Below are 12,310 nucleotides of genomic sequence, written 5' to 3'. Positions count from 1 at the left end.
GAATTGAATTGAATAAGCAGATTAACAAAAAGAAACAAAGCTGCTTTGTCTTATCATACCCGATCAAGTTTTATTTTGTCCCAATTACGGTGGTTTGGTTCCAGGGTTGAGCTCTTGCGAGCATGCACCGCAGCATCGCGAGGGAATCCCGATGATGTGCCGGTTCATGTGATTTGGCATAAAAGTGCACCCGGGAAAAAGCTCTGGGAGAAGAGATTATGGTGAGACATCGCTATTTATTTAGTTGAGTTCAAGAGAGAGTGAATACTGTGACTTGGATTTTCCCATTTTCTGAATAAATTTTTGCCAGACTCATTCAAAGCACCTCTTGGTCCGTCTGCGTGCTCCTGGACTGTTTCAATAATACCATTGAGACTGAGCCATCTCTCCCGCTATGCACAGTCACAAACCCGCTTATAAACAACCCGGACTCTGGACATTCTACTCCATCCACACACACATCCATTTTTTCATATTTGTATATATTTTGTAAATATTGTGTTTTTTAGTGCACCATTTTGTTTTTTTGTTGCTTAATACACTTTGGGTTTTGGTTAATTGTTGTCGTTGTTGTTTGTCTTTTCTTGCTCTGCTAGGCCTATACCGCACCGAAAGTTAAATAAAAGACATAAAATACAAATAGTCACTCTAGAATTATTGTTATTTATGTTTGTTTGGTATTTCTTGTTATAAAAGAACAGCAGGCAGGGGTGGTTTGGTGGTTAAGGTTTTGGACTGCAGACTTTGAAGTCCCTGGTTCGTGTCCTGACGCTGCCAGGTTGCCACTGTTGGACCCTTGAAAAAGACCCTTCACCCACAAGTGCTCAGATCCAATGAGATCCTAAGCTGGCAACCCAACCCTGTAAATAACTGCTACAGAAGCAGATGTACTTTATATCGATTGCTCAAAGGGCTGGGTGGCACATAGATAGAACCATTCAAAAAAGAACATAATATATACTTCATATATTTTCAACTAAACTAAAATTCCACAAGGAAAACATAAGTTCTCCACATCTACCCAAAAGAATTTAACAGATAGAGAAACATCCTACTTTTATTTTTTTGTATCACTTTTACAGAACCCACAACATGTATCATATTCCGAATGGATTTGCAACAAGGGTTTACAGGTTCACGGACAGCTGTGTTAAAAAAACATTCAGTGGACTCACTCATATTTTGGAATATTTTTAACACATTAACTGATCATTAAAAATTATAACTAAAGAGTGTAAACATTACCATTGTTAAAAAGCAGGGTGTTGAACATGAGCAGAAAAGTCTGCATTTACAGTATTTAATTTCTAATATCTCTAATACAGACATCCTGCACACTGACACTGGCACCCACAAATCATATCCCGCATCGCATAAAGCAATGTTTAGAGAGCAAGTGATTCAAGGGCAGCACATGTATACTGATTCATCTTGTGAACCTATTGGTGGTCTTAGTGGGCGGGGATTTTTATTTAACCTCTATGTCTCTCTCAATCAGATAAAGCTTGGGCAGCATGGTTAAGAAAAAAAATAGATGAACACACTTTACCTCAAAGTACAGTAAAATGTACTCCTGCCTGTAATAGCAGTGACAGTAATGGCAGTGTCGGCTGCATCTGTTTATCACCAATGATGGGTTTAGTGGGTGTAAAAGCATGTTATTACATCAGATGTCCTGTTCACTTGGCAAAAAATCTAATCTAATCTGATCTAATCTAATCTAATCTAATCTGATCTAATCTAATCTAATCTAATCTAAAACATTTATCTAGACTATTTTCTGTTCTGGCACCTAGTCCATTTGTCCATACAGCTGAGTCTTTGATATTCTTTTAACAACGTATCTGTTTCTTCAAAACTTGCCAGGAGACATCAGTGTTATGTTAAATAGTGAAAGTAACAGCATTTCCATAAATACACAATGAGATGTGAAAGAAAATCACTTGTTTGTGAGAGTCATCAGAAAAAAAGGCTTAAATTTTCTAGGGTCATAAAGGATTTTGAGCAATGGAAAAAGTCATTCTGATCTGATGAGTGATGCTCGGCATTAAATAAAATGTGGAGTAATTAGCAATGTGAGGCAGTTTGAGTCCGAGCATGAGTTTTAATATTGAGATATAATATTTACTTGGTTATACAGTAGTAAGATTGAAATTTGAGTAAACCTACATTATATATTTATTTAGTATTTAACAAGATTATATAGTTATATGGGAGCCATTCCATTTCCTCTAATGTTATTTAAGGACAGATGTAACTATTTAATTTAAGACACAGCAAGTGCATTTTAAAACTTTTCCCCAAAGTATCCACCACCCCATGTGTTTCTTGTCAGACAAAATGTTGTATGAATTTTGGACTAAATTAATCATGACAGTGTTTTGTTGTAGGCAGTTAAAATAAATGTAATTGAATATTGCATGTTTACTTATTACTTTAAACCTCTACAACCTGTCAATTCCTGGATTTCATTTGAATTTGGCCAGCTAGGGTATACGTTATCTTGGGCCAGCGTCACAACTTCTTGAAACCTACAGCTTAAATGCAAACTATTTAATTTCTATTAATTAAAGAATTTTTGTATAAATGTAAACAAAATAAAATGTACAAATTCTGCCATTATTTATAACAAAATAATAAATGCACACAATTAGGACTGTATATTTATAACTTTTATTAAGATTGACAAAAGTTAATTATAGAAAGTACACATCTTACATTTATACATTTTATATGTATCTTAAGTTCTTATTTACATTTTGTAAAATGCCATGGTTCAGCCAAACAGCTTTTTGTATTAAAGTGTAAAATCTAATTTTATTATAAGGATTTTAACTTTTTTTTTTTGGACAAAACACAAACATGATGATAAATTAAAATTCCAAGGTTGCATTATATGTAAACTTGGCATCAGATGTTAATAGTCACAAATGCTTTCTTTATTTAGAAAGAATTCTTTGACATTGGTGAAAAACAAAAGTGAGCAATGGTGTCCTGAATCTCACTGGTTATTAGTAAATGTCATACGCTAGTAGACTGAATCTGATTGGTTGGTAGTTGGGTTTCGACTCCAATAGACAGATTCAGATACATTTCTCATTGTGTTTTCTCTTGCTTGGACATGGAGTAAAGTGTTCATATCCTTATATTGTCTGAAACGGAATGGAAAAATTATTCAAATGTCTGTAAGTGAAGTGTTGTAAAAGTAATACCTGAAGTCAGTAACATGTACCTCTTACGTAGATAGTGTCACTGTTTTAAAGGCTGCAGAGAGATGAGAGGAGTAATGAAGGTCGGTTTAATATAAAATACATATACACTGCAGTTTCTGCGTATCAGGACATCGAGTAGTGTTATGCAACATCGAGTTTATGTTCAAGCAATGGCACAAATATAATAACATATAAAACCACAACCTTCCCACATTTGCTAGTCTAGTGAGAGGTTAAGGATGAGACAATTTATTTTTTTTTTTCCTTAAAACCAGACAGCAATATATCTAGCAGCTACTTTGTGTATAATTAACAAAAGATACAGAGGTGTGTTGTTATTTCTTTAAATTCAATTTACGAAAATGTTTCAATAGCATCTGATCATGAAAACACGTCCAAAAAATTCACAAAAAAAATCCAAATCAAGTTTGTTTTTTTACCTTGATGTTTTCTTCAGCAGTAGAGTGCTATAATCACACCAAAAGTGAAAAGCATGGCACCTGTACTGCTCATGATGTAGTCTGCCTTACCTGGAATATACGTATGGAACACAATCAGAATAAAATAATTATATATATAATAATAATAATCCATATGTAGACATGGATAGTACAGTATGTGTATTATATACAGTAGGTAGTGTGGCCATCTAGTGTGGACTTTCACATAGAGATTTATGTAAATTGTACTATAAATTATATGTTTTTAAATCTAAATAACATTTTTTAATAATGCAATTCAAAGTGCTACATCTTTACTGTCTGAAACAAAAGCATTGTAGAATTTAACATAATATCATAACAGAATACTGTCTAGTAATATTATAGTATAGGTTGTAATGGCCTGCTGACCCTGTTTAATCAGTGCTATAAATGGAATGCCAGCAGTAAATCTGAACGGTCTAATGCAATGCGTTTTAGAAGTTACTAACCTCCGTGACAGATTTTTAACAACTGAGTTTCAACTCAATCAAACTAATCTTAGTAAGAAGTAATAGTTAGGAAATTTGAAACATTAAAAAAAAAAGTATTCAGTGACTGGATCGATTGTCAGCTCAAGTTCAAGTTCAAGTAGGCTTTATTGTCATTACAACCATATACAGTTAGTACACAGTGAAACGAAACAACGTTCCTCCAGGACCAAGGTGCTACATGCAACATAAATTACAACATAAATTAACATAGACACTAAACTAGCTAACCAAGAGTCCTAGTTAGCTGGCTTGCAGAGACAGGACAGATAGATCTAACATAAATTACAACATAAATTAACAAAAACTAACTAGCTAAGTATAACATTTTTATAGACAACATAAAGTGCACGTGTATTCAGATGATCTGGTGCTACTGACTCCACCAGAACATGGCTTCCAACAGCACCTGGACCTGATGGAGTAGTACTAAATGTTTATTGTGTTGTGGAACTTTCCCTCTGGACATTACCCGGATGCCTTCGTGATGAGCCTTTCCTCCTTGGGGTATCATATAAATTGCATGACCAAAGGTAACTCCACAATTAAATTTAGACTATTTTAGACTAGCTGGCAAGCTAACACTTATGTGCCCCCCCCCCCTTCTCTATGTATAATGTCTATCTATTCTATATATTAATGCAGATGTGTTTTATTTATATCATGTTTAATGTAATTAACCTGCATTATATTAATTACTCTCTCTCTCTCTTTCTCTCTCTCTCTTTCTTTCTCTCTCTTTCTTTCTCTCTCTCTTTCTCCTTCCCTCTCTCCCTGGAGAGAACACATGGAGAATGGTTTGGAGCTTTGCTACTGCAAGATTACATGTCTAGTTGCCATTCTTTTCTAATACTGAACACTTTTTAGTTGCCGTAAACATTCAGAGTGAGAGAAAAAGAGCAGGATGTCATGGCATTTGAGGCCACCAGGGAGATCCTCCAGTATAGTGTCAAGAAACAGAGCACAGGTGGAGGAGCATTGGGAGAGCAGGTTGGGTGCAAAAACATCTACTTTGCCTCCCGAATGAACAAAGCAGTGGTGGTGTTTCTCACAAAATGAAAGCTCATAGGCACACTGACCAACTGTGGAATAAAAATGAGAGGGACCATGGTTTAAGGTACCACTCTTGTCTGGCCCTGTAACACAAGTGGTAATCTTGAGCATGGCTCGTCCATGAATTCAAAATGCGCTGATTAGGAGAAAGCTGTCCTGCTTTGGGAAATTTACCAGCCCAATTAGAGCTACTTTGCTTGGATCCAAAAGTTCTAGCACGAAACATGTTCTGTCCTTTCTCAGAAAAGTTTTGATGATCCTAAATTAGCACAAAGGCAGCCGGAGCACACTGGATTCAGCGCTGAAAAAGTAAAAAAAATACAAATAAAATCTTGAATAAAAAAATAGTTAGGTAACTATTTTAATGGTATAACTGTAAAAAAAATCAGCAATATGAAGATTAGAACAACAGCATCTGGATCTGCTGGAGCAGTACTGTTAGAACTGAGCCCTGACAATCAATGCAGCCAATGCATTCAGGGCAGAATTAGCTCTTTTCCCATTATGCCTCACTTTTAGACTCTGAGCTCAGGCTGCCTTCCAGGCTACTTGGATCTATAATTTTGCTTCCGTTTCGTGAGACCTTATCTGTTTCCAGGAATAACCCTGCTTGGAAGTCTGTGTGCAGCAGCCTGATTAACCTTGCTTTGGTAATTTTAGGTTTGTTGTGTTTTGGAACTTTTCCTGTGAACATAACCCAGTTCAATCTGGGCTCAATTTATGATGAGCGCTTCCTCCTTGCACTATCCTACTGTATAAAGTGCACTACCAAATGTTCCGCTACTGAATATATTGAGCGTCTGCTATTAAGTCCTTTTGCTACCTGAGTTGGGGGAGAATACAAAGAGAAGGTGTCTTACAGTACCAAGGAACTGCAACATTACCTGCCTAGGTGATGTAAAGTGAGAGAGGGAGAGAAGTGAGAGTGAGAGAGGGAGAGCAGGATGTCATGGGCTCAGGGCCAACGGCTGAAGGGATACGCTGTCTCTCCAGCATGGTTTCAGGTGAATGGAGCACAGGTGGAGGAGGTGCTGCTAGCAGTGGGAGAGCAGGTCAGTGCGAAACTATTTTCTTTGCCTCATAAGTGAAACAAGCAGTGTTGGTGGTGTTCACCACAAAACAGAACGTTGCACATGTCAGTACACTGACCAACAATGGAATAAGAGTGAGAGGGACCATAGTTGAAGTTACCCCTCTGTCTGTCCCTGTAACATGAGAAGTAATCAAGAACATGCCTCCGTTCATGAATCCAAGATGAATTGATTAGAACGGTGCTGTTCACTTTATTTACCAGCCCAATGAGATCTATCCTGCTTGGATGCAAAATTCCCAGCACAAAACATGTTCTGTTTTTTTTTTTGCAGACGGGTTTTGATAATATTAAATAACCAGGAATGAACACTGGCGAGTCAGCACCTGAAGTACTGTAGGCCTAAACAAATCAGAGAGGAGGGACACACTGTACTCAGCGCTGAAATATATCATTGATGAACACAATGGCACCACAATAATACGTAAACACAGAAGTGCACCCAGAACTGATAGGAATAACCTTGATACAAAAACACAGTCAGTATAAAACACGATGATCCTACAAACACTAACAGTGACCCTGTCACTAATATCTGCTCTGATGTACAACAGTGACAGGAACACACACAACTACTGGCAACTAATAAAGCACAGGTAACTACAACGAGCTTTTGAAGTAAGATACAGAAGAAGTGGCCTCCAAATGGTGCAGTGGTAAAGTGCTCGCCCTATCATCCGGAGATCGCTGGTTCGGTTCCCGGGTGGTGCTGTTACCTTTCACAGCCGGAGGCCTCGAGAGAGCTAAATTGTCCGAGCTCTCTCAGCGGGGAGGGATGAGAGGTAGTGCTATCACATTAATTGCACGGCTCTACGCATCGGGGCATCTGCAAGCTTGTGGAGGGAGTGGATAGCGCTGGCCTCCGAGTGTGTGACACCGCCCCCAACGCGTTTCCTCCGACCCACGTGACACTAGTCGACCTCTTTTTTGTGAACTGCTCGCTCACACACCGCCCCCAACGGTGTGTGAGCGAGCAGTTCACAAAAAAGAGGTCGACTGGTGTCACGTTGGTCGAAGGAAACGCGTGGCTGGATGGAGGTAAGTAGCCTTAATGTGGGAGCCCCCCCTAGTGACGGGAATGGAAATTAGACACAACTAGATTGGGTAGAAAATCGGGGGAAAAGAATTGGACACGACTAAATAAAAAAAAAAAATTATACAACAGAAGTTAAACAGTACAAAACCAAAATAAAAAAGTAAACTATTTTTTTACTGCAGACCAAAGGGTAAATTAGTAAATAACCAAAGCAAAAGTCATTTAAAAAAGCGCATTCATTACTGATGCATTGCATGTCTTATAAAAATAAAAAAAACTTTGTAAATTAGGGTTTTCTAACATTGATAAAATTTTATATATATATCACTTTCTTTGACTTTGTCTTTGTCTTCCAAGTTCAAGTTTAAAGACTCACTAAACCACCAGGCATAGAAGTAGGTAGAAAGTTCATACCTATTGTTGAAATCTCAGGGTGCACTGCTGAGCTCAAACTGTGGGTGTGAGTTTTGGACTGTCGATGTGTGGTGTTTGAGACAGTACTGAGGGCTTCATCTATAGTAGAAGAATAGAAAAACTTATTTTACCTAACCCTGATAGAATTTTTTGGAACAGTTTATGTAAAAAAATATTTGAATAAGCCATCGCATTAGTGATTTATATTTGATTCAACCCAAAGAAAACTTTCCATTGCTACAGTCAGACACTACAGGGAATTAACTATCATACTGTAGACACACGCTTCCCTTTTTATAGGGTGACATTACTTTTGCCTTCATTTAACTAATAGTCATATTTGTGGAACTGTTTTAGACAGATTTTTTGCCAAGTTATTAATAGGAAACAACTAAGATGAACAAACGCTATACACCTCACCAGAGGCATTTTTTTCAATTTGCATCATAACAGAATGTTCATAATCTGTCAATTATTGTGTGAGATCATTTTTCTTTACTCTCCTTTGTGTAACACTCACCCATTTTAACCAGCAGTAGAATCTCTTTGTATTTATCACGCCCTATCTGCTTTATCGCACACCAGTAAGTTCCTTCATCCTCTCCTCTCAGATCAGTGATGGTGACGGTGAAGACTTTGGCTGTGGTGTCATCATACAGAGAGAATCTGGAGTCTTTAACAGGAGATCCAGACTGAACAGGAACATCCTTATGGTTCCAGGTGGGACATTCACCTCTGCAGAGATACTTGTTGTAATTTTTATATCCAGATCTGTAGGGACATTTAATCTGAACTGATCGTCCTCTGTATCCAGTTACTGTAGTTACAGCATCAGTACCACCTGAAGTATAATACAGGCACTGGGTATAACATGTAAAACCAAAATAAAATAAAAGGTGTGTGCTGTGTTACTTGTTAGATTAGGGTCACTAAACCACAGGCTATAAAATGTAAATAAGTTAAAAAATCCATACCTCTTGTTGAAAGAGTAGTCTTAGGATGCAATGTTGTAGTCACAGTGTGGGTTTGAGTGGACTGTGGGTGTGTGGTGCGTGGGACAGTACCCAGGGCAGAAATGTCTAGAAGAAGGGAAACAGTCGAAAAAAATCCAATTTTTTGTTTGTGACTGTCAACAGTTTTAGATCCACCCACTGGGACTCAATTATCAATATTTTCATATTTTTGTGAATGTTTTCATGGCTGACTAAACTAAGACTTCATGGCAAATTTATGCTAGTTTATGATTTAAAATATACAAATCAGTCACCGCATTAGTGATTAATTTGAAATAACTGAGAAGAACAAATCTATAGACTGATCCTGGTGCCAGACACTACAGCATCCCCATAAAGCCCATGTGGAGCCACGCCCCGAGGGGCCAGAACTCTCCAGGCAGCACAAGGAGAACCTACACAATACCGGTCAGTAGTATGTGCAATAAAATCGCAGTAAGATTTAAAGCTTATTAACTCATGCTTAAAGGTTTACATATATTCTGAAATAAACCAAAACCTTTATCTCCTACAAACTGGATTTTTATACTTGTAGGCTGTGCTGTGTACAATTGTTAAATCTACATCTACATCTAGGCATTTGGTAAATGCACTTATTCAGAGCAACTTACATTTTTATCTCATTATACATCTGAGCAGTTGAGGGTTAGGGGCCTTGCTCAAGGGCCCAACAGTGGTAATTTGATGGTTTTGAGGTTTAAACCTGGGACCTTCCAAACCATGTATTTTAATGCCTTTACCATTGAACTACCCTGACCCCTAAGTTTTTTTATTAAATGAATTTGTTTACATGTATTTGATGAATGAGCCCTGATTAGTGACGGTGAAGACTTTGGCTATTGTGTTGTCATGCAGAGAGAATGTGAAGTCTTTACCAGGCGATCCAGACTGAACAGGAACGTCCTTATGCTTCCAGGTGGAACATTCATTTCTGCCGAGATACTTATTGTATGTCTCGTACCCAGGTTTGTAGGGGCATTTGATCTGAACTGATCTGCTTGGGATGCGTGTGGTGAATAAGGATGGTTCCACTTTATCATGAAGATGGTCCTGAACATGGATGTCACTGCAGTCATTTGGTAGTATAGTTTGACTTTTTTGGTAGTATAGTTTGACCAAGCAGTTTTTTATTTGTGTCTCAAATAACGAAAGTGGGCATTAACTTAAACACATCTTCTGTTATACTGAACTTCCAGCCTTACAGTATGACCGCAGATCAATCCTTGCCATTTTTTTCACCCTGTTGAGTTTGGTTCCTATCAAGATTTCTCGCTATTGCAATCTCAGGAAGTTTTTTTTTTTCTTGTCACCATTGCCCTTGGCATGCTCATCAGGGACAATCATAATTATTTAAACATATTTCCTCACATATGTTTTAATCTGTAAAACTGCATTGTGACAATGACTATTGTTAGAAGTACTATATGAATAAAATTTAATTGAATTGTATTAAACCACAGGACACAGCAGGGGGGGAAGGTTCATACCTATTGTTGAAAGCGTGGTCTCAGGATGTACTGCTGTACTCACAGTGTAGGTCTGAGTGGACTGTCGGTGTGTGGCTGAGACAAAACTAGGGGCAGGAACATCTAGAGGAATGGAAACAGTCCAAATTAAAATCTAATTGTTTTATTTCTGACAGTCTATATTTCTGCACACTGAGACTTAATTATTCATCTTTCCAAAAATGTTTTCATTGAAAGCAGTTTATGTAAAAAAAAAAAATAAATAAATAAATAAAATAATAATAACCCAATCAGTCACTGCACTAGTAATTTACATTGAACAAATTTACAATTGATGCCAAGAACAAAGCTTCAATTAAAATCTCAGAAAAGAGTGAGAAAAGAGTTTATTTTTACTCTTCTCTGTGTAACACTTACTCTTTTTAACCAGCAGTAGAACCTCTGTGTATTTATCAGGCCCTGTCTGTTCTATCCCACACCAGTAAGTTCCTTCATCCTCTCGTTTTAGATCAGTGATGGTGACGGTGAAGACTTTGGCTGTTGTGTCGTCATACAGAGAGAATCTGGAGTCTTTAGCAGGAGATCCAGACTGAACAAGAACATCCTTATGGTTCCAGGTGGAACATTTACCTCTGCAGAGATACTTGTTGTAATTTTCATATCCAGATGTGTAGGAACATTTAATCTGAACTGATCGTCCTCTGTATCCAGTTACTGTAGTTACAGCATCAGTACCAGCTGGAGAATAATATACAGTGGAATGAAATATGATCCAGGACCATGGTGTAACATATAAGACCAAAATGAAGCTCAGTATCCAGGAATATTAAAGTGTAAACATTGTGACACGTGTAAGAGAAGAGACAGGTACAACAGATACACATACAGTAGGAGAAACCAATACAGGGATTTTAAATAACAAACACTCAGAGACTAATAATCTAAATCCTACACGTCCTACAACAGGACTATCTGCTCTCGGCTAGACTCGATAGAAAACACTAAACTCACATTCTGTGTTGAACAACAGGAAGAAGAGAGATGAGACTGCAGGCCGACTGCACTGATAAAGCATTAGTCCTGATCTTTAAACACATAACCTGTAGTTAAGGACTGTTGTTCAGCTCGTATACAGATACACAAACTCTTCAAAGTCAATTTTACACTGAAAATAAGTAGAGATAATGTTCCCATGTGTAGGTGACTTGAACATGTAGGTTTCCTCATGCAGTAAGTGAAGTGGAAGCTCCTCTGTGTGCTTCTGAAGATAACCAGGAGCTCTCAGCACCCCTGAGAACTTCACTACTTTAAACACAGAAACCTCTCTATAAAAGTTCTGTGCTAAATGTCCATCAGTGCAAAGCTTTAATGTGACACTGATACTGAACACTGAGACTGATGAGGATTTGGAAGTGTTTGTACTTACCTAGAATCAGGCAGAAGGTGAAGATGAGGACCATCTCCATTCTACATCCAGACTCACAAACTCCTCAGATAATAATAATTCTGTTAGTTATCGTACACCCACTCACTGTCTTGGGGACTCTGCAGTGTCTATCTGTGTTATGTAAGTGGAAAGGAATGTCTTGATCAGTTCAACTTTAAGACAATAGAGTGAAGTCACGTGTTTTCGGCGTTGCACTGCAGGCTTGCACATTTTTTTCCCCATTTCCTTTATTTGTAAAGGGCAGGATTACAATAAACAAAGGATTATTCATTCTATTAACAACACAGTATGTTTAGATATTTACATTAAACTAATAAATATGATATGAGGAACAGTTTAACTTTTTAACTTTACAGTTTTAAGGCTTTGTAGATGTTAATGCAGGAGTGTTTTAATTCAGTCATGGAGGACTAGTGTCCAACAGTTTGTAAATCAACAACATTTAAATGCACACACCCTAAACCAGTTAATTAACAGAATAATTGAATCAGTTGTATCTGTGCAGAACATTCACCAGTCTGTGCTGCACACTGGCCATTCATGGTTGGATTTAAACACCCTGGGTTAAAGTCTTTATAGTTTTTGTTTGTGTAGTCCATGTGGTCCTTT

The 12,310-nt window shown here is 37.6% G+C and overlaps 1 protein-coding gene across 1 annotated transcript; it reads right to left on the bottom strand.

Annotated features, from left to right (window-relative positions):
* Positions 1-2,719: 2,719 nt before the first annotated feature.
* On the bottom strand, positions 2,720-11,720 carry LOC128506969 (uncharacterized). Its single transcript, XM_053477585.1, has 9 exons — positions 11,681-11,720; positions 10,672-10,992; positions 10,276-10,377; positions 8,750-8,854; positions 8,296-8,616; positions 7,776-7,874; positions 3,653-3,742; positions 3,233-3,264; positions 2,720-3,152 (listed from the first exon to the last, which is right to left on the bottom strand). The coding sequence occupies exons 1-7, from the start codon at positions 11,718-11,720 to the stop codon at positions 3,666-3,668; spliced, it is 1,065 nt and encodes a 354-aa protein (XP_053333560.1). The 3' UTR covers positions 2,720-3,152; positions 3,233-3,264; positions 3,653-3,665.
* Positions 11,721-12,310: the final 590 nt, after the last annotated feature.

This window comes from Clarias gariepinus, chromosome 18, assembly GCF_024256425.1.
Source record: "Clarias gariepinus isolate MV-2021 ecotype Netherlands chromosome 18, CGAR_prim_01v2, whole genome shotgun sequence".
Classification (NCBI taxonomy): Eukaryota; Metazoa; Chordata; class Actinopteri; order Siluriformes; family Clariidae; genus Clarias; species Clarias gariepinus.
Note: the sequence above shows the minus strand (reverse complement) of the source record. Positions and strands in the feature narration are given on the sequence as shown.